Source organism: Cibotium barometz, chromosome 18 (assembly GCF_041138505.1).
Source record: "Cibotium barometz isolate CiBa-2024 chromosome 18, ASM4113850v1, whole genome shotgun sequence".
Taxonomy (NCBI): Eukaryota; Viridiplantae; Streptophyta; class Polypodiopsida; order Cyatheales; family Cibotiaceae; genus Cibotium; species Cibotium barometz.
In genome coordinates, this window is record NC_141063.1 from 19,404,420 (window position 1) to 19,431,169 (window position 26,750).

The 26,750-nt window shown below is 46.3% G+C and overlaps 1 protein-coding gene across 2 annotated transcripts in view; it reads left to right on the forward strand.

Annotated features, from left to right (window-relative positions):
- LOC147629035 (uncharacterized) overlaps positions 1–26,750 on the forward strand; it is an 85,971-nt gene that overhangs the window by 29,421 nt on the left and 29,800 nt on the right. For both annotated transcript variants that reach the window (XM_086812252.1, XM_086812253.1), the window contains 2 exons: positions 2,176–2,408; positions 2,507–2,765. In XM_086812252.1, coding sequence (XP_086668378.1) covers positions 2,176–2,408; positions 2,507–2,765 — 492 coding nt within the window. The remainder of the gene's footprint in view (positions 1–2,175; positions 2,409–2,506; positions 2,766–26,750) is intronic.

The window sequence follows — 26,750 nt, forward strand, 5'->3', positions numbered from 1 at the left end:
ACATACATCTGTATGCACAAGCTCTAACTGAGCATCTTTCTGTCCAAGAGCTTTCTTGTGGGGGCACTGGAGTTGCCTGCCATATATACAATGCTCACAAAACTGAAAACTTGAGAACTTTAGAGAAGGCAAGTAACCAAAACGAGACAATTGCTCCATTCCTTTGACACTCATGTGTCCCAACCGGCTATTTAGCCCCATGCTTGATATTTTGGAGAGTGGTATACCATCTACTCGGAGCTGATGTTGCTCTCATGTTTCTATGTTCTTAGTATTCCATGATGAATTTCCATGGACAGTTTTGTATCACCCTAGTGAGATAGCTATGTATATGTTTTCTTTCTGTTTTATTTTCCATTCCATGATGAGATATGCCACGGACATTATTGTATCACTTTGGTCTCATAGGCCCATTGGGTCTTTAGTAGACGCTCTCTCTCTCTCTCTCTCTCTCTCTCTCTCTCTCTCTCTCTCTCTATTTCTGCACATCTCTCTCTATCTTGTGCATTATCTTCATCACGAAAGTTTGCTGAATTCTGTCCATTGAAGAACCGATTCTATTCATCAAGCTTCCGCATGTTACGAGTTATAAAGCCTGGGTTCCCAAAATGCTTGCGTCTGTGCAGAATTTACTTGCAACTGCTTGCATGATTTGTGTGAGCATTTGTTTCAAGGCCTAGGAAATGTGAAGGTTACAAGTGAACGCCAAATTGTTCAAGTGCAATGGCATGCTGTTGTGAACTTTTAAAAGACTAGAACATGTAAGGAAATGTTCAAATGTTTAAACTCTCAAATATGCATGTGGGGCATATGAACCTTTGGAATTTTGTTTGAGTAAAAGTGGTGAATAGCTTGTTGGGACAAACTACCACTCGCATGTCAAAATGGGCAGTGGAAATGAGACAAATGAAAGAAAGGAGAAGGCTGTATAAACTCTGCTATATACACCTGAATCCGGTACAAGACTGAGTGGGGGGGCATGTGTGGTATATATACCACCTAGGAAGTCAATGTGTCACATGCAGGTGACAGTGAGGATGAAGTCCTATTCACGTCTTCACTTGATGCCCATTCACTTCTTACAGGAGATGGTCATGGTATGCACTCATGGATCATTGATTCAGGTGCCTCCTTTCATGTCACAGGTTGCAGAGACTTGTTTGTCAGGTATACTGCTGGCAATGAAGGAGTAGTTTATTTGGGTGACAACCATGCATGCAAGATTCTTGGCAGAGGTGATGTGAGGCTTGTGTTTTCAGATGGCTCACAGCTTATGCTCCATGATGTCAGGCATGTGCCTGAGATCAAGAAGAACCTGCTTTCTACTGGACAGCTTGATGATGCTAATTATGTTACCACATTTGGTCGTGGAAAGTGGAAGATTAGTAAGGGCTCACTGGTTGTTGCCAGAGGCTCTAAGGTGGACACTCTTTACTTCGTGCATGCTGGTGTTTGTCACCATGCTAATGTAAATGCAACCAGCTGCCGGAAATCTCTATGTGGCGGCACATGCATATGCCCAACATGCCTCTCCATGGGTATCTATCAAAACGTGGGAATCCAGGGGTATCTACCCAAATGTAGGCGAGCCCAACCAATCCACGAGTGTGCACCTAAACGTGGATAACCAGTAAATCTCTATGGGTATCTCCCATAGCCACAGATTTCTGGAATTATGACTAAGCGGGTGACAGCTGAGGTGAGCATCTACAGCTTGCTTCACAGTATCCTCACTCAGGTGAGCATCTACAACTGTCTAATCCAAGTATCACTTGCGGTCCTGGGAAAAACACATTTTGGTATTCGAAGGAGATGAACAATTTATGTCTCATGGGCCCTTCACTCTGAGAGGTTTACGGAGGATGTTTGTGACTGCCATGAGATGCCGTTGCAAAGGTTATTTTAGAACTACATCTATGAGTAGGATTGCTGTGATCTACCACCAGTCTGTTCTGGCTGCTGTTTTGGGGCCATGATGAAATAGGTAGTGAAATCTGCTGTGAATAACAGAATGCCTAAGTTGAAGCCACCTTCATGACTTGTCTGTTGGTATGGATTGCTTAGAGACATTTGCACAAGCATAAGCGATGTGCCGTAAAATTCATATGAAGTGGAACTGATCCTTTAAATCTGCTTCTTCTACCCACATAGGCATTTGATTTCTTGTATATGCAGGATCTTCTTGGGAAAGCATTCAAGAACGAAAGCCTTGCATGGAAGCTCTTGATGCTGGCTATTGTTGGTTTGTGTGGGCTCTCCTTGTGCTTTGTACTTGCGGGTCAAGGAAGCTTGCTTTTGCAAACAGGTTACGCCCAGAAAACAGTTCCAAGAATCCAGTGTCCTGGGAATTCAAGGAACTCAACAGAAGGTTTCCAACTTCATTATCCTCGGCCCAGCAGTTTTGAAAGGTGATCTCATGCCTTGGAAAGTTATCCATTTTAATTCCTTTATGCTTATGTCTACTAGTCTTTATTAATTTTTTTCCCCTTTTGAATAAATATGACAGAGAAGAATGCATTTGCACACCTGTACACTACTTTGTGATCCTATCCATGCAAAGATCAGGAAGTGGATGGTTCGAAACCCTCCTTAATAACCATCCCAACATCAGCTCTCATGGAGAAATCTTTGCAGGGAGAGAGAGGCACAAAAATTTTTCGGTTATTTCAAGGAAACTTGACGAGGTCTACGACTTGGATTACAAGAGCAGTGCTGTTAAGGATGGATGCACGTCTGCTGTGGGTTTCAAGTGGATGCTTAATCAGGTTGCAAGTGTTGTCAAATTGCGATAAAAAGCTTTACTTCATACACATGTCAAATTGTCTTGCAAAAGTTTTGACCTAGTCAAGTTGGTTTTAACTTTATTCTGATATATGTAAGAAAGAAAGAAAGTTCTATTAACGTCTACAAAGACCAAAGGGTCTATGAGACCAAAAGTGTTACAATGTTTCCATAAGGTGACAAAATCATGGAAAAAAGATGATAAAAAAAACCCAACTAGAGCTGAGAGAAGAAACAAATAAACAACAGCCTTGTAAGTGCCACTGGTACAATGCTACAATGATATATTGTGAGGGTATCCAAGTGGGTCCTTGCGATCTACGACTCTATAGAGGCTCTCCACATCCACTATTTGTCTTGGTGGATCACTTATGGGCTAAGAGTCAGGCAGGGCCTCTGTGATGAGTTCCATAGAAGGCAGTGATGTAAGTTATCCCACCTCTTGGGGTGCTGCCTCAATAGTCTGTTAGTGGGGTGCCTCAGCTCTAGTATGTATAGTCCGAGACTATAAGGACACCTCCCAAAGGATCACCTAATACATAGGCATAAACAAGGTTAGTACAAACAACAGAGAACTTAGAAGGGTGCATGAAAACTCACCACCCAACTGTAGGTTGCGTCCACAACCACCCCCGAGCTAGGGACTAAGGTTCCACTCCCATAGACCAAGCCAGTGAGCCCTAGCGTCCCATACCACAAGGTCCTGAGAGACTCTTGGCAAGACTGTCATGATCCGCCGCGTCCATGGCAAGAGTATGACTATTCTGGTCCAGGCCCAGACCAATAACAATCAATACCAATAATAACCCATGGCCTCACTTATGTAGTGATAGCTGACGCCATAACTAACCATCCAGTCATAAATAGCTAGTTCACATGGATTTATTAATAATTAACCCTAGCCACCCATATCCGCCTGCTCTTCCCCTACTCTCAAGGTACCCTAACCCTACCAGATTAAACTCTAATCCCAAGGATTAGTGCTAGGTATGTAATCTTCATCTTGTCTTCATACATTTGCACTCTTGGAAAGAAGTGAAGGAGAACCTAGCTCAAACAATTGTCTCCGAAATCAAGTTTGTACCTGTCTAAACAATCCACATAGCTACATATATGCATACTCACTAGTAGACCTCCTGTCATAAGCACTTCCTGCCCAATCTACATCTGTGTAACCATAACCATCACCACCTTTCCATGCTCATAAAATAGACCATAATGGGTAATGCTCTTTACATATCTCATGATTCTCCTGACAGCATCCAACTGTGCATAAACTGGCTAACTAGTCCCACCGCATAACATAAATCCGGTCGAGTGATAGTTAAGTAAATCAAGCTACCAACTATCTTCCTGTACATGGTAACATCTTCTAACTCTTCACCAAAATCAAATGACGATGCTGTTTCAACAGAATATCATCGTGGAAACAAGGCAAATATCAAAACTTACTCAAGTTCTTGAAGAACATAAACCATCATTCAACCCTCCAACTCCTCATGGTGCCGAGACCACTATCTACTAGCTAGCTGCATTTGGTAACTAATCAGCAAAAAGCAAAAATTTCAGCTTATCATTACTAAGAGTGTTTACATGCACATTATTTTCTTCAACATGATCCCGTACAAAGATCAAGTATGTAGAAGAACTCTTTTTTATTATTTTCTTAATTTGTACATGAGATACAATGGGGATAGTATCACCCTCTTCGCCAGTATCAATTATATGCTCTCAGCCTTTATGCATGAAGGTGATCTTGTTGGTCTTGTAAGCCTTGTGTGGATCAATGCATATGTGCCAAGGCTTACCAAGCAATACATCATAGCTATTCAAAGGTGCTACAAGAAAGTTTTCATGATCCAAATAGCCTTGAATGTATATGTGCAACTTGCCAATGATTGGCATAACCTGCACTTCTTTACCAACAAAGGCAACCCCTGCTTCTATTTGACCCATGTCCTCTACTTCAATACCCAAAGTAATTGCCATTTGTAAAGAGATAAAGTTCTCAGTTGCTCAATCGTCAAACATAAACAAAGCGGGCTGATCCTTAAGCTGTCCCCAAGCTTTGCATACAACCCTGTCTTTGCCATGGTGTGATGTATTTCCGTGCACATTGGGAACCATATGCATATCGGGCTTCGGTGCATTTGTATTATTAGCTTCTTTCTGTTTGGGCATGCTTTTGTGATATGCACAGTGCTTCCACAAGTGTAGCATTTTCCCTGCGCATATACTACTCTTTCTGTTGAGCAGTAAGACTAGAGTTTGCCACTTTGTAGGTATGCTTCTTAGCAGACTTATTTTCAGCTTTTGGATCATTTTGGCTTGGTTTTGGTCCCTTTTTGGTGGCTGTCTACTAGTTTGCAAGTTTGGGACAATCCTCTCTTTGCCTTGGAATGAGGGATTAACCTTGTGGGATAGGTTTAACTTGAGCTCCAATTGCTCAGTGGGAGTAGGGGCTGCGATTAGTTGTTGTAAAGTGTAACCAGGATACATTTGCAATCTCACTTTATACACGGGTTGTAATCCCGATTGAAACTTTCTTTTCCTTTCCGCCTCTAGAACATGCATAGATGGAGACACCTCCAAAAGTACTTTCCAAAACTCGTGCACATATGCATTCACCGTTTTTCCTTCATTCTTTTTCACCTAATCCCACTTCATTGCTATCTCATTCAATGCGTTGGGAGGTAAGAACTGTGCATTAAACCTTTGGTTAAACTCTTCCCATGTTCTAATAGGATTTCGGGAGAGTAAGCCACCAATGTGCAGCAACGCTTGTCACGAACATGCTTACATGCCGGATCATGGATTTCGGAGTGAAATCCTCATCGTCGCTGAAGGCAATATCAAACTGGGCAATAAAAGCAAGTGCCTTTGATGCATCACATTCCCCATGATATGTCTCAAACTTACCAGATTTGTTACTAGCTTTGAAGTCACGAGACTTTGATACTTTATCCTGCATCTCAACATTTTTTCTTGTGTCTGCATCCATTGGGACATCCCTTATGATTGGCATCATTTTGGGAACAAAAGGAGATGCATCAGGAATAGAAACATGTGTCCTGTAAGCATAATGCACGGCTGGCCTGTTGACATACATTGGTGCATTCTCACCTAGAAACTCTCTCTCACGTGCATGCTTGGGGGCTTGAGTAGCATGAGAAATACACGGAATACCAACACCAAGAGAAAATTGCGGTCCGTATTGCGTGTGTTGTACATGCACATTTTCAATGGGCGATGTCATTTGGCATACATTTTGACCAGTGCCATATACATTGCATTCTTCATGGGCTACATGAGGTACGCTTGCAAGGCGTGAAGTCATTGATGGTTCCAATAGAATTACATTGGTATCAATGCATACGGTTCTCTTTCACTTCCACTGTAAAAGACAATCACCGCAAACACAAGCTATCTTTACACTTAGAACATTATGGACAGCCATACAATTAATGTTGAAGATGCCAACACAAGGGATAGGGAAAATGGTATGCATGCTTCCAATGCCTTATAGGAAAAGCATACTCATGTTGTGCATAGCAAAGAAGAGGAACATGTGGGACAGCCGTCCCGTGGTAAAGAGAAAGTGCAAGAAGGAGAATCCACAGCATTATGGGCTAAACTTACTTGTATGCAAGGTCTTCTTAATGCACAAGAAGAAGAACTGGACTTCTACCATCAAGATCCATTACTCCATGACCGTTTTAAGGCCAAGAAAGTCGAAGCATTTATGGATCATGCCATGAGAGTCATAGCTTGAGAGTTACATATGCAATCGAGGGATGTAGCACGTGCACTTGGCTCGTATTTTTTTTTTTCCGAGAAAAGATCCTTTCATTAGTTATATAAAAACGCCCGTAGGGCTACAAAAGATCTCTCCTGCTCCTAAGAGAGATAGAGCAGCGAATACATCATGGCAGCCCAGGAGACTCTCCCTAGGTGTTGCAAAATACAAGCATCAGTACAAAGAACTGAGCGGCTAAATCATACAATAGGGGGGGGGAAGAGCCAAACAGGTGGCCTGTAGTGCCAACGGGGGGATCCCGTGTGTAAGGTGTAGAAAGGGCCATAGCACCAAGTGGTGTGAAAGGCCTGGCGCCGTAAGATCGCCTCATCCGAGTCTCCCCGGATGCGGTCGTACTGTCCTCGCAGGGTGTGGATCAACTCCTGCCAAATCCCCCGTACAGTCTCTGCTGGTGGCTCCAATCTCCCCTCAAAGGCCGTAAAGCACCGGGCCCTCCAGGTGAACCAGATGGTGAGGCTGCTGAGGAGCTCCCATCGTAAATCCCTCTCCTGTGTCCAGCTGGCGGACGAGAAATCCGGTGTCGGATCTAGGCGAGGCTGGCCCCTAATAAATCTGATGGCCTGACTGCCCTGCTCCATCTCATAGCCCATAGCAGGCCCTGACGAAGTCGACCAAGCAGCGGCACCCCACGTAAACATACCCTCTGGAGAGAGGGGGGCCAGAATACGCAGCATCCGCAGCCAAATCTGCTGTGCCTGAGGGCAGTCCCAAAGGCAATGTCTCTGTGTCTCCATAGGGTGGCCGCATCGGACGCAGGCCGCCGGAAGACCGCTGTAAACAAGCCAAGTGCCAACTGCTGAGCCCCTGTGGGCGACCAGCCACTGAAAAGCCGAGATCCTGCGGGCCTGCCGACTAGCCCAGAGCCGAGCCCAGAAATCCTCAAGGAACTCCTGTGAGAGTCCCTGTAGTCGCCAATGCCCCGCTGCCGCTGGAGAAACCGTCCTCCTCGCCGTCAAAATATGCCGCCCCAGCCGAACAGTATACTGGAAAAAGGTGATCTCTGTGGCCTCAAGGGATGCATAAGGATCATGCCACTCGTACTCCCCGGGGTCCCACTGTAGCCGGGCCAAGGGGCGCGCTGCATATGCCCATATACGCCAATCCGGGAGCACATCAGCAGGGTCGGGGTCAATATGCCACTTCCGAGAAGCGGCGGCCACTACCCGAATCCTCTGAAAGGTGCACTCTGCAACCAAAGGCGACTCCACCTCCACTCTCTGGAGTCTGCCCTCATCCTGAATCTCATAGTAGAGGCATCTGCCATCCTCAGTGCTAGCTCTGACAGCAATCAGGATCTCCAACTGTGTAAAGGCTCCCATCCACCGTGGGGCCACTGGCTCGAGAGGCGTGAACCACTCCTCTGTGAGTGCCTCCTGTATATCATCCCTCATAATCAACCCCCCTCTGAAGTGACTCAGCCTCTCCACCTGGATCTCCTCTGGTAGACTGCAGAAAGCCTGCCAGTCTCCAAAGCTACGAGCTGGGCCTGCCGCTAAAGGTCCCCAGGCTAGACGAGGCCGAGAACCCAGCATATGACCCTGCTCCGTGCGAACTGCTGGGCTCCAGATGAGCGGCTGTCTGGCCCGCTCTTCAACACAAGAAGGAGGCCGCTGATAGAGCCCCGGTCTCAGCAGCTCCCAAGCTCTCAGGATACTCAAAGCAAATCTGTCCTCCCATCCTCTACTGAGGCCTGTCCTCCTCATCTCTATGAAGATCCAGCGAATCTCTGGTGCCCAAGTACCCCCTGCTGGGGGCGCCCGAGCCTGCAGTCGCTGCAAGAGGAGCTCTTTCCAAGGCTCAGCGCCTGGAAGCAACCCCCGAACAATAAGCTTCCCCAATAAGGCTCTACTCTGATCGACTGGATCTATAATGCCCAAACCGCCCTGAGCCAGCGGAAGTGTAATAACTGCCCATGCAACCTTTGCCCGAGCTGGCTGACCGTCCCTCCCGGACCACAGAAAGTTCCTGATCAGCCTCTGTACCTGGCTGATGCAAGAGCTCGAGAAAATCCAGCAAGACGTAATGTACCACATGGTCGCTAATAGCACCTGATTTGCCACCACCACCCTCTCAGCCAAGGATAGTCGAGCTGTACTCCAATACAATAGCTTCTTCCGAATGCTCAGAAGAAGCGGGGCAATCTGCTGCTCTGGTGACAAATCTAGGCCAATCTGGCATCCCAAATACCGCACTGCTGTGCCTGGAGGAATCCATCTAAAACCGGGGTCTGGGCTCCATGCCGGAGTGGGAGCACTACTGATCCAAAAGGCCACTGTCTTGCGCCAATTGATCAGTGCTCCCGAAGCTGCACTAAAAACCTGGAGCGACTACTCAGCCCGAATAAGATTGGCCTCATGGCCATGCAAAAATAAGCCCGTGTCGTCTGCAAACTCAGCATCAAGCAGGTCCTCCCCCCGGACTGGGAGCTGCAGTCCTCTCAAACGAACCTCTTCTGCCGTCAAATACATACTCATAGCCTCCGCAAAGAAGAGAAAAAGGAAAGGGGCGAGAGGACACCCCTGACGGACTGATCTGGTCAGCTCAAAACTCGGCCCCCGTCCTCCTGCAATCAGCACCTGGCTGCGAGCTGTGGAATACAGAGCTGCCACCCCTCTGATCCATCCTGGCTCAAAGCCGAGGCGAAGCATAGTGCCCTCTAAGAAACCCCAATCAACTCTATCGTATGCCTTCTCAAAATCGAGAAGCATCACGACCAAGTCCTCGCCAAGAAATCTAGCTCGGGCCGTCGCCTCCCAGAAAGTAAAGATGTTGTCAAGGATACTGCGCTCCTTGACAAATCCTGTCTGAGTAGCATGAATCAACTCCCCCAGGAAGGGCTGGATCCTCAAACTCAAGGCCTTTGCTAAGACCTTGTAGACCGTATTGAGGATCGTAATAGGCCTCCAATGCCGAATGTCATCTGATACTCCCTCCCCCTTGGGGATAAGATAGATCAAGCCCTCTGAAAAGCTCTGCGGCATCACCCCAGTGTCCAAAACATGCTGAAAGCCCCTGCGGAGGCCTGGTCCCAAAAGGTCCCAATAGCGCATAAAAAAGGCCGGCGTCAGTCCGTCCTCCCCTGGGCAACTATGTCACGGCAGGACCCTCAAGGCCTCGGCAAGCTCAATCTCTGACAGAGGCGCACCTAGAACTGTACGCATATGGTCTGTGACCCTCCTTTGCACATGGGCCCACACAGTCTGTCTGCAAACATCTCGATCCTCAGTGGCTGGCTCCGCTGAAAGCAGGTCTCTATAAAATGCAGTAGCAATGGCTCTGATCTCCCCGAGCTCAGTAGCTACCGATCCATCCGGTCTACCAATGAGTCCCTGGGCACACTGGCCCGCTGCATCCTGGTCAGAGCACTGACTATCATGCCAGATCCTCTCAATGTCCTCAGCGAGACTAGGATCTGTAAGTACCCTCTCTGGGATCCTCAACTGCAAGCTGGGCTCCCGTGTCCCCTCCTCCAATGTCAATATAACTGGCGCATGATCTGAAAATGAGGTGCCAGCGAGAATGCCGACGGAGCCCCCTCGCTCCCCTAACCAGTCGCCCACATAGAAGCGATCAATCCGTGATAGATTAGTCCCTCCCTGCCGCCGGCGATCCGACCGAGAGAAACTAAGACTGTCCTGAGATCGGGAGAAAGCCCCATGCTGCCATGCATCAGTGATCCTCAGTGACATGCAAAACCGGTCCCAAGCTGCAAGCTCCGTGCCGTGCACTGTAACATGACTGCCTCCCACCCTATCTGCCGGGTCCTCAAGCATGTTGAAGTCTCCCCCAACACACCAATGTGCGGCCTCTGGCAATGCATCTGTAACCTGAGTCCAGAACTCTGCTCTGGCACTAGCATGATTGGGCGCATGGATGTTGAGCACACCCAATAGCTCATCATGCATCCTCAGAATGACATACTGTGCTCTACCAGGCACAATGATCCCTCGATCCACAATGGCCTGCCGCCGCCATACATCTGCAATAACCATGCATACTCCTCCCTGTCCACCCAAAGGACCAAACCCTGCAGACCAAAAAGTGTCCCATCTACCAGGCATCACCGAACCATATCTCCGGATCCTGCTCTCACCCAAGTGGTGCTCCTGCATCTTCAAAATATCAATGCTGCCACCAACCAAGCATCTCTGAAGCTCCTGCCTCAAGCAACCTCGATAGCGTATAAAGTGTGCTCCGCCAAGGCCATGTACATTCCATGAGATGATCCTCATGGATGCCCTGCTGAGGTGGATGCTGTCTCAGCCGTACGGCGGGCCTTCGCAAGCGGCTTGGATGGAGAGTAGTCCCCATCCGAACGGCTGCGAATCTGCCCACCCGGTGTACTGCAAGAATCCCGGATCAGGCGCCAGTGGCTGTGGCCCATGGCGACTACCTCCTGCTCTGACAGAGCAACCTCGTGTATACTCACATATCCAGGGTCGCGTGCCAAGTCTGCCACTATGCGCACGACCAAATGCCGAATCCCTGAGGTATCCACACTCCCGGGATCCAAGAAAAAATGAGCCAACTCCCAAAGTCGGCCTATCACATCTGTCACCTCCAGATCGCTCATGTGATGAGAAAACTCAACTGCCTGAGTCTTCAAAGTGCTGAGAGCGAGCTCTAGAGTCCACTCCCGTTCACAAGGTCCACATAGAGGGAACGAGAAGGCCACCGCTGAGTCTAGTGCCTCCTCCCCGCGGGCCGGAGGTATCACTACATGAACTCGGATGGGTGCTGGCTCATGGGGCCCCTCTGCTCCAAAAAGCCGTGTGAAGGTGTAATCAAAAGCCTCCGAGCGCTGTCTAATACCAAGGCGACTCAGCCGACTCCGGATAGATGAAATCCGTGAGGCCCTAATCGGCATAGGTCTCCTCTGTGATGCTCGAGCGAGGTCAGTGCTCAGCGCTCTCCGGACTGCAGGTGAGCGCCAGGGAACTGCCAGGGCCTCCCGGGAAGGTGAGGTGGGCGGAGGGGGAGGAGGGGGAGGCGAGGGAGGTGGAGAGGGAGCCGCTGCCGAAACCGGAGCGGAGACGGGAGGAGGCGAAGGTGGAAGCGAGGCGGTGGGAGGGGACGGGGGTGGGGGGGGGGTGCTGGCATCTCCTGGTCCTCAGTCGCTGCAGGGGTCTCCTCCTGAAGGGGAGCAAAGCTGTTCCTCACGGGAACCCAGTGAGGCTGATACTGTGGCTGCTGCTGCAGCGGTCTCTGGGCGTGCTGCTGTGGCTGTCTCCCTCGGCAGCGCCCCTGTCCAGGCTGCCACTCCGAGGTCTCTGTGGCCTGAGCAGGTGTCCCGGAGGCAGCCTGCCGAGCCGAATCTGTGGGCGGGCCATCAGTAGCCTGCTGCTGTGGTGAGGGTCGAGGTCTCCTGCGAGGGCAGGCCTTGGCCAGATGACCGACCTGCCTGCAAATGAAGCACTGGTTCGGGAGCCCCGAGAACTCCACTCTCTGATCTATCCACCCCCCCCCCTATCCTAGGTAGCTGAATGACCTTAGGAAGGGAGGAGATGTCAGACACCAACACTCTGACCGAAGGTAGCCCAGCTGCTCTGGCCACCACTGAAGCTGCTGAGGGGCCCGTCTCTAGTACCGAGCCCACCAATGCTCCGAGCCTGGAGAGGAGCGGAAGATACTCCCAGCGGAGACCAGGGAAACAAACTGTAATATGGAAGAGGCGCTCTCCCTGCTCCGTCGTTGCTGGGTCAAATCCATGCTGCCAAGGTCTGAAGAAAGCCCGAGCACCCCTGATGTCCAGAGGACTCATGGCAAGGACCTTGGCAACGCTCTGGGCGGCCTCGAACTCGATCTGATAATGTCCCCGGCCCAGGAGCTGTACATCAAGGATCTTGCCCACATCTGCAAGAAGGCGAGCCTGAAGAAGATCCCTGATCTCCCCTCTGCTGGGGCGAGTGCCGACTATACGACAGATGGTGGAATGAGCCTGGAGGCGTTCCACCTCTGCGGTGAGTCTCGCTTCCTCTTCCGGCGAAAGAGAAAGCCTGATGGGGATGTCCTCGGGGGCGGGCGAGGGGGCTGCGGATGAGTCCCTCTGAGGCGAGGCGGGAGGAGTCTCCATCAGAGTCTGAAGCTCAGGCGAAGGCGAGGCGAAAGCGGAAATCCTGCAAGAAACGGGCTGCACACAAAGAGGCGGAAGACCGGATGAAAAGGAAAAAAACAAAACCCCCTGGGGGTGAAAAACAGCACGAAAGAGGAGGGAGGGGACGAAAAATCGAAGGAGAAGCCCTTGGGGGGGGGCGGCGGCAGCAACGCGAAAGGGAGGGGGGGCGGGGCGCTGCTGAAAAGGGAGGCGCGAATAGGCGGATAGGGGGGGGGCGAACAGGCGAAGAGGGGCGAGGAGGGGGGAGGCGCAGCAGCGAGGAAGGGGGGGGCGCAAGCGGGCGAGAACAAAGGGGGGGCGCAACGGCGAGAAGAAGGGGGGAGGCACAGAAGCGATGGCAGGCGGGGGGAGGAAGGAAAGGGGACGCGAGGGAGGGAAGGCAATGGGTGAGCAGCGCAGGGGTGAAGGCGGGAGCTTCAGCGAGCAAAAAAATACCTTCGCACTTGGCTCGTATTGAGGATGCCTATGAAGAAAATGCAGGTATCCTAAATGTCTAGGTACATCCACTAATGGTTGAGGAAGAGCACATGCCTAAGACGATGAAGCCACATGCAAATCGAGAGGAACCATGAGTTCAAGATACGGCTTTACCCTTGGTTCAGGAGCGATTTCTTGGAGCAGCAAGAGACAGCCAACTATTGCCTTGTCTTTTATTGAGGCAACGTACTGGGCTGCTTGTGGTGCTGCTTGCGAGGTGGTGTGGCTGCGGAGGTTACTTGGTGAGATTGGGTCTCCACTGAAGGAACCCACGGTCATCCAGTGCCACAACCAGAGCTGTATAGCTATTGCTCGGAACCCGGTCTTCCATGCCCGGACCAAGCACATAGAGATACAATATCACTTTGTTCATGAGAAGATTTTGGACTTATCTTTTGTTCGACGGAGGACAATGCGGCGGACCTCTTCACGAAGCCCCTACCTCAGCAGATGCTCTGTCAGCACTCCCAACTCATTGGGGTTGGTTCCACATCTAGGATCTGAGAGGGGGTGTTAGCAGTCATCTCCTTTCTGTACTATATTACTCAGTAGGGAGTGAGGGCCATTGTTGTGGGTATGCTCGCCCGTGTAGGAGTTTCTCCATTTTTTTCCATTGTCCATGGTTTTTTTCTAGTTTTGCTAGGAGTAGGGGGATTGTATGAGCTGGCCGACTTGTTTTTGTGGCTGACTTGCTTCTCTTTGCTGGCTGACTAATGTCTTGCTGGCCGACTGGTATTTATCTAGTCGTATGCTTCTCTTGTTGTTGTTGGCTTGTTTTGCAATGCCGACTAGCAGCCTGAGTATGGCCGAGAGGTCTCCCTCAGCTATGTCATGTGGAAAGGTAGCTCGATGGCAGTGGAGTATGTCTTGGATCTGGAGCTGATGAGGTGATCGTGGCTGACCGGGGGGGGGGGGTGGCGAAGGCGTCGGGCACACTGGAGTGCAAAGGCTCGATCCAAGGTAACTCCTCTCGGGTGAGGTAAGTCCAGAGCAGCTCGTGGAGGGTCCACAAGATCCACTATGTCGATGTCCTCCACCTCCTGGGTCCGGAAGAAACTGGTGATGGTTGGCTGGCGAGGGAGGGGGTGGGGTGACTGGGGCCGAAGCTCTCTCAAGAAGGTGTCCCTATGTCTAAGTCGGACACAATATTGGGTCTCGAATACCCTCTGTAGGGCCCCCACCATGAATGGTGTATTTGCTTCATTAGAATGATGCAAATCTGTAAGTCTTTTGCTTCTAGAAAAGCCCCAAATTTTTGTATGCTGTAATGTGCGTTAATTGCACAAATATCCAAAAACTCCCAAATTTTGTGTATCCTGCAACTTCAATTTTGCAATTAAGCAAAAATTATCAAAAAGCCCCAAATTTTACAAATTACTTGACCTTTCACCTTGGCTTAAGAGTTACTGTAACTATTTGGCCCTCCTAGCTCTATTTCACATGATGAAACCCATGCACGGACACCAGACAGGTGGAAGAAGACATGGGGACAAGGTCCATAAGGTTTGATTAAGAAAAAGCATCAGTTTTGGTCAAAAAGTAGGAAAAAGCAAAAAAATCAAACAAGGTTGATCGTGAGCCAAGGGCACCACTGGCAAGAGGAGACTGAGCCGGACCAAAAAGCTAAAAGCCGCTTTACCTTCTCATTCTCCAAAACCTTAAAGGTTTTATAAGCTATACGATTTTCCAAATCGTAAGTAATAATGAACAAAAATTAAAATCACTTATCTGAAAGTAAAACAAAGTGAATTTTTCTTTGATTTTCGCTAATTCCTATACGGCTGCTTCGCTGTTGACTGCGCAAGGAAGAGAATACGTATGTTCTGAAAATCATCTCCTTTGATAGTACTCAATACCCTCTTTAATTCTAACCCCAAGAAGCTATAAACAGTAGTCTCCTTTTTGATTTTGAAATCACTGGTTAGATGGCGCTCCTGGTTCTCATTTTCTGCACACCACTACGATATGCGCTCCTTCTCTGGTTTTTCTTTCCTTCCTGCAAGGGATTCGGGCGCTCCCCCACCTTTTGCAGCTGAATTTTCGTATTTCCCAAGTTTCAGAAACACTTGCGCCATCTTTTTTTTTGCATTAATTTCGGATATCTCTTTTGGTTACTGCCACGCAAGCTGCCGTCTTTACTACCTTCTATACACATGATATATCTACTCCTCATATGTATATGCTTGGACCAAAGCAGCATCAAATATCATATTCATATCATAAGCCTACTAAAGCATGCATCATGCTTGCACTCCCATAAGAGGTAATCATTGACTCGGCTCATCGATACCATAGAGAAGCTACTACACATCATGCACATGGGTAGCCATTTACATCATTCACATAGCTCTTTGACGAGCCACCCATACCATCATTTACATAGCCACGCAGACCATGTACATAATTGAGTGCTTCCCACTTACCCATGAAGTCTGAGTAACAGCAGAACCACCACCACCACCTTACTCACAAGAGCCATCTTGAAATAGTTCTCACTAGCATAGTTGCCACTAGATTCACCATCCATGGGCATGAAGATATTATTGAAGGGATCATTCTGCTTATGAGGACACACAAAGACTTTGAATGTGTGCAGTATCTTATTAAAGTTCTTCTTGTTTTGCTCATTCCGAGTAAGAACTGAAATCATGGCATTCCAAGACACGATATCTCCAAAGGGTATTCTTCAAAACCAATCCTTATATCATATATGCTCTCACATTTCCATACATGTTGAGAAGGGTGTTCCCTACTGCAAGGTCTACCATAAGCATAAGGCTCCATAATTCACACCACACTCATGTACAGAAGCTTCGAGACCCGACTCAGCCTCGGCTCGTCTTATTGAACCTCATTTACAATATGAACATATGTACATGGGCATCATATAATGACTCGTCATAGCACTTAATTCCATGCATCTAGATTTGCATTTGATAGTCTCATATGCATGGTTTCACACCATAGACGTGCCATGGCACGACATCCACCCCTTCTAAACCTGCACATCCTCTGGTATGTGCCAAATCATCATCAAGACCACATATATCTGGATGTCGTCTTCATCTTCTACATTATTAGGGAAATCATCCTCTTCCTCTTCAGCCATATCCATGTTATCACTATCAAGCCTCTCATCCTGAGTTCCCTGTGAATCAAAAGGATCACTGTCAAGCCTTCTTTTAAACATCTTGATCCTTTTGCCTGCCACAAGATTTTTTATCTATGTTCCATCAAGCTCACACAGGGTATACGTGGCATTTCCATGCACATGCTTGACAATGTAAGGGCCAAACCATCTTTTTGCAAATTTTCTTTGAACAGTGAATTGGTTTTCAAGGCTACTATCATACATTAGGACCCAATCACCTTCTTCAATAGGTTTTGGCCGGAGTCTGTGTCTTCTATCAAATCTTTCTTTATTTTTCAACCTTGCATCTTTCAAACAAGCTTTAGCAAGCTCTACATCTTCAGGCCTCCTCTCCAGCTGCCTTATTCGCAATGCAAGGAGGTCTTCCCTGTTCAATCCTTCCACCCAGGGTAATACATTCCAAGTTGGAACTACTTCTTCAACTGGCATTACTGGCTTCTGACCATACATTAATTCTGCAGGCATATATCCTGTCACTGAGCTATGAGTTGTACGGTCAGCCCACAAAGCATATGGTAGTAGCCTTGGCCACTCTCGCATTCTTTCTCTGCATGCCTTAGCCAAAGCTTTAATGATTGGAGGATGTCCTCGCTCACTTTTACCATTGCCCTCAGGATTGTAAGCACATGTTAGGGACAGTTTGATGCCAATTCTAGAGAAGAATTCCCTTGCTTCTTCAACATCTAGCTCACCCCTATTAGCTGTTATTTTCCCAACACAACCATACCGGCAAATCACATCTTCCAAGAGAAATTTGCATACTGTTTCCGTACTCTTTGTTCTAAGAGCACGCCCCTCTACCTGATTTGTCAAATCTTCTCTTGCAAGTGCTATGTACCGCATCTGCCAAATTCCCAAAGGCATTGTAACTAGATCCACTACCCATTTGTAGTGCATGGCAGGTGGGTAGGTTGGTTGCAAGCCATCACGATGCCGCACATTTGAGTACATTTGACATACCATGCATGTTTTCACATATTGGGAAATATCCTTGTACATTCCTTTCCACCAATATCTTTCCTTTATTTTGGTAAAGGTGGCCCACACACTTCGATGTCCAGCCCAGAGACTCTCATGGAATTCTTTCATGAGCTTCCCTTGAGTCTCTTTGTCACACATGACTCTCTGTGGCATAGCATTCCTCTGCTTAGGATGCTTCCACAGGTACCCATCCTTTAGAAAATACCCATATGCTTTTCTGCGGATCCTCTTAAATTCTGAGTCAGACCAATTTTCCTGTCTTGTTAGAGTACTCAAGTATTGACCAATAAGCAACCAATCTCCTTCATACATTTTCTCAGTAAAAGACTCAAGTGCATTTGATAGGCAAGTATGGTCCCCCTTTGCATATGCAGTAGTGTAGAACTTTGTACCTACATCATCAATGTCACTAATCATCTCTTTTTCATCTTCATACCTGGCTCTTGATAGCATATCTGCAACTGGATTATCTTTTCCTGCAATATGCTCAAACTCAGGATTTAGTGACTTGATATAGGCAATCCACCTAAGCATAGCAATATCTGGAGTGGTGCAGCTTGCTATCATCCCAAGGAGTGGCAAGCAATCAGTTTCCACAAGTACAGATGCCCCAATAAGATATTCTTTTTCACATTTTAGAGCAGTGACTATTCCCCATAACTCTCTCTTGATCTGCGGATATTTTCGTTGTCGAATGCTTAATATCTTTGCTCCAAATCTGATTACATACCTGTGATCATCCTCATCATCTTGCCCTACTGCCCATCCTATCCCAGTAGGACTAGTATCAACTGTAACAATCACAGGCCTGCCACACTCATAATCTACCTTCCTTAGAGTAGGTGATGATTGAAGCAGATATTTCAGCTTCCGCATAGCTTTAGTATGTGCTGCACTCCACAAAAATTTTTGATTTTTCCTCAAAAGTTGATAAAGAGGATCTGCTACATGTGCATAATGCGGGATCCATATAACATAAAAGACACATGCACCAAGAAATCTCCTCAGCTCTGTAACATTAATGCATATCTCTTTCATTCTTCGTATTGCATCTATCTTGGCTGGACAAGGTCGGCGTCCACTAGTACTACAAAGATGTCCCACTATTAGCACTTCACCAACCCCAAACACTGATTTCAGTCCAGATAAAGTAAGATTCACCTCTTCAAGCCTGGATAGAATCATATCACAATCCTTTATATGATTTGCTACAAACTTGCGGCACCCTTTTGAATCCAAATCCCCATCTTTGTCTTTCTCATCACAGCCTTTTATTGGCACATCATCCAGAAAAGGCATAGTTATTTGTGGTATGAAGTCTCGCAAGACTTTATTCATTCCATTCATCATATGTGCCACTGAGTTGGTGGCTCCCTGTGGTAAGGTACACATCCTTACTAATCCCAAAGGAGTTTTCATTGTGGTCAAGTCCCTGCTTTGTATATCCAGCTGGAACTGATCATATCCCGAATACAGATCACCCATAGAGTATATAGCTTTCCCTGCAAATGCTTCTGCAAACTCATCCACAATCGGACCTGCTCCCACATTCTTGATTGTGACTTTGTTTACAGGTTGCATGTCTTGAATGAAGCGCAATGTTTCATTTTTCTTTGGCACGGTAAACCATGTGTTGGAATATGGAGCGCATGATGGCTCCAAAATTCCCATTCTGATCTTTTCTTTTAGTAATTCCATCAGCTTTGGCAAGAGAGCCTTTGGTACTGGAATCGGCCGCAGGTTCCAGGGCACATGTAGTACAGTGAAGATCACCATTAGCGCTGTTACACTTGGATCAACACAGCCTATCTCATGCGGCTGAAAAGCAAAGGCTTTCCCATGTTTTACAAGCATCTCCTCAAAGCATTCCCTTTCAACTGGCAACAGAAAATCTTTTTCACCAATCTTCAGCTCTTTTAAAGTTTTCTGTGTAAACTTATGCCCAATTTTCTTCGGATCTCTGAGATTCGGTTGCATAGAGGCTTCATCTAATTTTTCCTTGCTTCCTGGTGGCAAGGGCAAGGCAACTGGTTTCACCTTCTTAGCAACCGTTTTGTACTTTGTATCAACATGAGCATCCATCTCACAATTCATGTTTTTACATTCCATCCCCTCAAATTCCCGGATTATATCATACATCCCCACAGATGACACCTCTATCATCTCATTTCCACCCTGTAAGCATGCTCTTCCCATAGTAAAAAGCACACCCATAGTATCCACAAATGACACCTTATCAAGCACCCCTGAAATAAACTCATTCTTCTCCAAAAGACCACACTGCTCAAGACTTTTTTGTTCATTTTGTACATGTCTACGCATGCCACGCTTCAAATCCTTGCTTTTTACAAAGACCAGTGACCCATAGCTAGAAAATCCCTGAAAATTTGCTGAAAAGTTATTTACATTGATTGAGTCCTGCGAGAACTCATTTTCCCTTGTACCATTGGAATCCCGCTTTACAATGGCACCTGGCCAAAATCCCTCATCTCCCTGTAGTTCATGAATTCTCTATTTATCTTTGGGAGTGACTGTGCTCGAAGAGATTCACGGTTCCTTTCATGGTTAATGCAAACTGTCAAGAACTGAACAGCTTTCTTGCCATCTTTACTCCTTATTCTTGCATATGCCGAGCCATCATCCAAAACTTTTGTTTCCATCCTCACAGCTGTAATGTAGGGTTGCCCAAGGATGAGGGGATACGATGACATCTCCTGAACAAAGAAGTTCTGATCATCTTTCACATCCCCTATAGTTACCCTTACATTTGGACATGCTGCATAGAGCTCTCCAGATGAGTTATTAGCTGCTTTAATCATCCACCCATGATCTACATCCATTGGCCACTTACATTTGTTGTAGAGATTTTTAGCCATAAGATTTATTTCAGACCCATGGTCGATTAGAGCGACATACGGCTCTTCCAAGTCACCTATCTTGACAAGGGTTTCAGTGGTGGCCCTTGCCCAATGGCTCCTGGAGTAATGACTCTTTGTAAGAACTTCTTTTTCATCATCCTCTTCCACAAAGCGCACTTGTCATGCCCCTTCAGCAGAGTGATTACATTCCACCACATTTTCTCTCTCTTCCTTTTGCTGTACCTGTACTCCATGAGTCTTGGAAGTGATTGCCTTCCCTTGTGATGGAATAGATTCAATTATGGACTGCCTTTTCCTTCGTATAATATCAATTATCTCATCATGGAATTCTTTCTTTGCAATCCCCAAAACTTCCCCTAGTGTAAATTCTACCCTGCTGTTTAGAATCCTCTCTTCAAGCACCTTTTTGAGATCTGTTGCGGCTTCAATATCAGATTGAAGCTTGTAGAGTGGACTTTTCCCTTTACCCTTCTCCTTCTCATGCTTCATTTTTGCTGGCACTTCTTCCATTGATACTTCCTGTGGAGGTCTGCTATGCGGTGGAGGCATATGTGATGGCCCAGGATCCTTCTTTTCACTACCACGAGTGACCCTTTTTGATGGCCCTCCTTCCTCATTTTCCCTCTTACGCTTTTCCTCTACCTGTGCTTCATTATTCTGGCATTTAGCAATGTAGGCATGAACAGATAAAGAATCCACAGGCTCTTCCCAGCCAGTCTCAAGACGTATACAGTCACCTGCCTCATGCAAAGCCTGCTTAGACACCTTCTTTGACGCAATTAGTTCCATTGTTGATGGCCAAAAATCTTCATTCTCATAATCTTCATCATTCTCAGATTCCTGCTTTGATTGACCAACCTTTAACCCATAGGTTGCTGCCTCAACCATAGAGATGGCATGTCCAGCGACCATGTCCTCAACCAGTTTTTTCACCCCTCCTTTTCCAAAGTTTGTGCTTAATGGAAGACCAGTTTCTGTAAGGTGGATTTTCCCATCTTTGAAAAACACAAGTTGATTTCTGAGGGCTTCTTTATAGCTAGCACAGTCTTTCTTTGCATTTTCTGGGTCATCACACCATATACATCTGAATGTAAACCCTTCTTTGCTTTGAGGCCTTTGCATAGAAGCCTGTCCTAATGGTAGCCCTTTTTCCTCAATCCTGGACATCTTCAATTTTAGGTCTCGCATACCCTTAATAAGCTCATCCATCAGCCCTTCTACCTTTGGGATTACAGCAGCTGGTTTTGGTAGATTCTCAGGGATAACAGCAGTTATAGGGGTTGCCGAGCTCATCACCATTTTATCCCTCCTTCGCTGCCGCTTTGCTAGCATAGTGACCGCATCCTCGACATCATTCCAATCATTCTTTAGCCCCTGCTCTGTATCCTTATCCTCAAGGAGGATTTCCAGTTTCTCTTGGAGATCTTTCCCAGCTGCTTATAAGAAGAGCTCTGTTTTTTCTCTGTCCAAAGTTGTGCGCTCTATCCTTGACAGCTGGGCATAGCGCTTCTCAAACTCTCTTAGCAACTCTGTGGCAGAAATTCCCATTTTGGGTTTTGTGACCCATTCCAAGAAAGTTCGTTTGGTCACTCGCTCGGAATCCTCCATGAAATATTCATCCTTTAAAGCAAGCTTGAACTCCTCCCAATTTCTGCCACCATGTGCTGTCTGCAATCCTCTTATGCGCTCTCTTATTTCAGGAACACATACCAGCTCAAAGCTTCGAACCATATCCTCCTCAGTCACCCTGTTTAGCTCCATTTCCTTTGTGTAATTGTGCAGGTACTTTGTGATATCCTTACCATCAAATTGATCCACCTTTTTCACAATTGATTGCAGTTCTTTGGTCGTGGAAATTTGTCCCCTCTCAGCAGCTTGCTGCTGTTGCATATACATAGTAAACATCTGAAACATTTGCATAACTCCAGGGTCAAAATGAACCCCCTGACCCTCAGGATTCTCAGCCATAGCTTCCCTGTGTATTTCACCACACTCTCACCCCAGCAGTTTCACGTCGGGTTCACCAAAAAGCTGTCGTGACGTGGTCGGTGTCGCTGGGAAAGTACGAGACTTCTAGCTGTGAGAGTAGCTTCTAATTCCCACAAGGAAACTCACACACATAACTCTCCAAGGAGCATAAGACATCTCCATTTTTGATGACATAAACATGTGCCAATTCACCTCAATACATCCCCGAATTCAGCCTGATGATTGCACATAAATTGTGTATCAAGTGCATGTCCCGTTCCAAGCATAGATTTACTGACTCCTTTTTCCAAATGCCTCAAACCAATCACATGTAGGCACAACATAATCTTCAAAATAATCCCATATACATGTGACCATTCACATCACATACATCAAGTGACACCAATACCATCATTTCAAGGTGTCTCTTTATCTCCTGAAAACCTGCTTTTTAGGTTTCAACAACTCACAAACAAAAGATGACATATGGCATATCTATAACATACTCATGTGATTTTAAGAATCTCCATGTCTAGCATTCCAAATCCAATCAAGTAGAAAATAAAACCCAAATTTCAGGTTGTATTTTTGATACTTTTTTTTTTAATTCCACGATTCTCCAAATCCAAAACCTTCTCATTCTCCAAAACCTTAAAGGTTTTATAAGCTATACGATTTTCCAAATCGTAAGTAATAATGAACAAAAATTAAAATCACTTATCTGAAAGTAAAACAAAGTGAATTTTTCTTTGATTTTCGCTAATTCCTATACGGCTGCTTCGCTGTTGACTGCGCAAGGAAGAGAATACGTATGTTCTGAAAATCATCTCCTTTGATAGTACTCAATACCCTCTTTAATTCTAACCCCAAGAAGCTATAAACAGTAGTCTCCTTTTTGATTTTGAAATCACTGGTTAGATGGCGCTCCTGGTTCTCATTTTCTGCACACCACTACGATATGCGCTCCTTCTCTGGTTTTTCTTTCCTTCCCGCAAGGGATTCGGGCGCTCCCCCACCTTTTGCAGCTGAATTTTCGTATTTCCCAAGTTTCAGAAACACTTGCGCCACCTTTTTTTTTGCATTAATTTCGGATATCTCTTTTGGTTACTGCCACGCAAGCTGCCGTCTTTACTACCTTCTATACACATGATATATCTACTCCTCATATGTATATGCTTGGACCAAAGCAGCATCAAATATCATATTCATATCATAAGCCTACTAAAGCATGCATCATGCTTGCACTCCCATAAGAGGTAATCATTGACTCGGCTCATCGATACCATAGAGAAGCTACTACACATCATGCACATGGGTAGCCATTTACATCATTCACATAGCTCTTTGACGAGCCACCCATACCATCATTTACATAGCCACGCAGACCATGTACATAATTGAGTGCTTCCCACTTACCCATGAAGTCTGAGTAACAGCAGAACCACCACCACCACCTTACTCACAAGAGCCATCTTGAAATAGTTCTCACTAGCATAGTTGCCACTAGATTCACCATCCATGGGCATGAAGATATTATTGAAGGGATCATTCTGCTTATGAGGACACACAAAGACTTTGAATGTGTGCAGTATCTTATTAAAGTTCTTCTTGTTTTGCTCATTCCGAGTAAGAACTGAAATCATGGCATTCCAAGACACGATATCTCCAAAGGGTATTCTTCAAAACCAATCCTTATATCATATATGCTCTCACATTTCCATACATGTTGAGAAGGGTGTTCCCTACTGCAAGGTCTACCATAAGCATAAGGCTCCATAATTCACACCACACTCATGTACAGAAGCTTCGAGACCCGACTCAGCCTCGGCTCGTCTTATTGAACCTCATTTACAATATGAACATATGTACATGGGCATCATATAATGACTCGTCATAGCACTTAATTCCATGCATCTGGATTTGCATTTGATAGTCTCATATGCATGGTTTCACACCATAGACGTGCCATGGCACGACAACGTGTACAAACTTACACATGCATATACAAGATTAACATGATCAGTGAATGCTAAACATGATTAAACATAATCACAATGCTTAAGAAAAAGAGGTAAAATACTCAGTCTTGTAACATAATGTATATTGAACTTGGGAGAAGCTAGTACACAACATCACGGGCATTTTTGACTAGATTTCCTTACCAATGCATATGAAAACAATATTGCAAACGATATGGTTGTCGATGAAGTTCTCCTAGGAGCTGCTTACTCACACTACCCTCTCAAGTGCCCATGTTCCCTTCCATCTACTGTCCATTGTTCCACCCAAACATGATAGAAACAATCTTAAGGAGAGCATGTAGGACGAGAACACTACACGAGGTATGTGAATACGGAGTCCTTCTCTTCCCTCTTGCTACTTGCCACCATAAGTGGTTATGTGAGCTCACCAATTGCAAGAAGTAGAGTCGACAACAATAGAAGTCTTCACGATGGAAGCACCCGGAAGGCTCAAATCTTCAATTTGTCGCGATCCTTCACGACAAGAGTCTTCAAGCAAGTGCAGCGAATCTTGGGAAAGGTTCCCTTATGGTTCTACTTAAGAAAGGATGGCTGAAATTAGGGTTTTCAGCCAAAAGACCAGAAATTACAGCAAACAAATGGATTGTTTTGTTGAATTTGAGCCATTGGGAGTGTGGAGGAGGAAGAATATGACCCGGAAACAATCGTGGATGCCTGGGAATCATACAACCCGGAAACAATCGTGGATGCCTGGGAAGCACTCTAGCAAGCTTCAATATGGAGTTGGGAGAATAGAAGTGGAGAAAATGCAGCCATAGATCCCTCTTGAAGTTGGCGCCCATTTGTGAGAAGGGAGGAGAGAAAGGGGGAGAGAGGTGTCTACCCACAAAATGTAGTGCACAAAGGTGCAATGTGGAGGTGACAACATATGGTTGGGGTGCAATGTGGAGGTGAGTTGTGACCACCTCAGAACTTCAATGAGTGTTTGCACAGGACAGGGTTGGTCATAATTCATAAGTGAGTTTTGGTCATAATTCATAAGTGAATACATGAAACCAGGCGAGGACCCAGAACAATATACAGACACTTAGATGCCAAACAAAGATGTGAAAACATAGCGGAAACAACCATAAACAATATCAAAACACTGCACTGAGCCGGAACGGCCAGCCCCCCATAGGAACTTCTTTATTCCAATGAATAAAGGATTACAACCAAACCAAGGTGCGGGTGCAATATTGCACCGGATTTTCCACCAAGCTAAGCTCAAATAACAAGGCACCAATTAGCACCATAAACTTGTGCAAATCAGCCTCGAAAAACAACAGCCTAGTACGGAATCAAATCCAACACCGAACTCCATCCCAGTATAGCCTTGAAAAGGCTCTCAAAACAATACCAGGTCTCTCCAAAAACAGTCGCGAAAAAGCTCTCAAAAACAGTCCCTGATACCTCCAAACACAGCCCTTGAACCAATGCCCAGAAGGGAGTGATGAAGAGAGGAGAAGAAATGGCCCAACTGCTAAGTGCTATACCATTACGCAACCTGAGCAAAAGAGAGAAGTTGCCTGTGCTGTGCCCACTGTACGGCTAGCACAAGGGGAGGAGAGAGAAGTTGCCTGTTGCCCACTGTACGGCTAGCGCAAAGGCAAGAGGAGAACATTGCTGAGCCTGCTGTCCACGGTACGGGCAACGCAAGGGGAAGAAGAGAACACTGTTGAGCCTACTGTCCACTGTATGGGCAAGGCAAGGGGAAGAAGAAAATTTGCTTAGCGTGCTATCCACTGTACGTGTAACTTGGTTGAACACAATGCTAATCAATACGCTTAAATACACTAAGATTTGATGGACACATGCTCATTACAAGAAGTAATTTGCTGAATTGACAGGAGAGACACAATGAGCCGGAACGGTCGGCCCCTCCCTCAAATAAAGTATATTGATCTTGGGAGAATCAAGCACATAGTGTCATGGGCATTTCTGACCAGATTTCCATACCAATGCATATGAATACAGTATTGCAAACAAGTGTAGACTTGCAACTCACACTACCCTCTTAAGTAGTGCCCATGTTTCCTACCATCTACTCTTTATTGTTCCACCAACACATGGTAGCAACAATCGGACAAGAGAACACAACACATGGTATGTGATCTTTTAATCCGGTTCCTCCCTCCTGCTACTTGCTTCCATATTTAAGCATTAAAGCTTACCAATTGCAAGTAGAGTCAATGACAACGGAAGTCTTCGTGATGGAAGTGCTTGGAGTGTTGAAATCTTCGATTTGTCGCAATTCTTCGTGACAAAAGTCTTCAAAAGGATGAAGGGAATCCTGGAAAAGCTTCCCCTATGGTTCAACTTGAGAAAGGAGGGCTGAAATTAGGGTTTTTAGGAAAAAGACCAGAAATCACAGCAAGAAAGAGAGCTATTTTACTGAATTGGGAGTGTGTAGGAGAGTGATTAGCACCCGAAAACACTCTTGGAAGCTTGGGAAACACCTTAGTAAGCTTGGAGTTGGGAAGGAGAAAGTGCAGAAAATACAGCCCAAAAGCCCTCATGAAGGAGGCGTCATCTTCTAGAGAGAGAGGAAAGAGTGAGG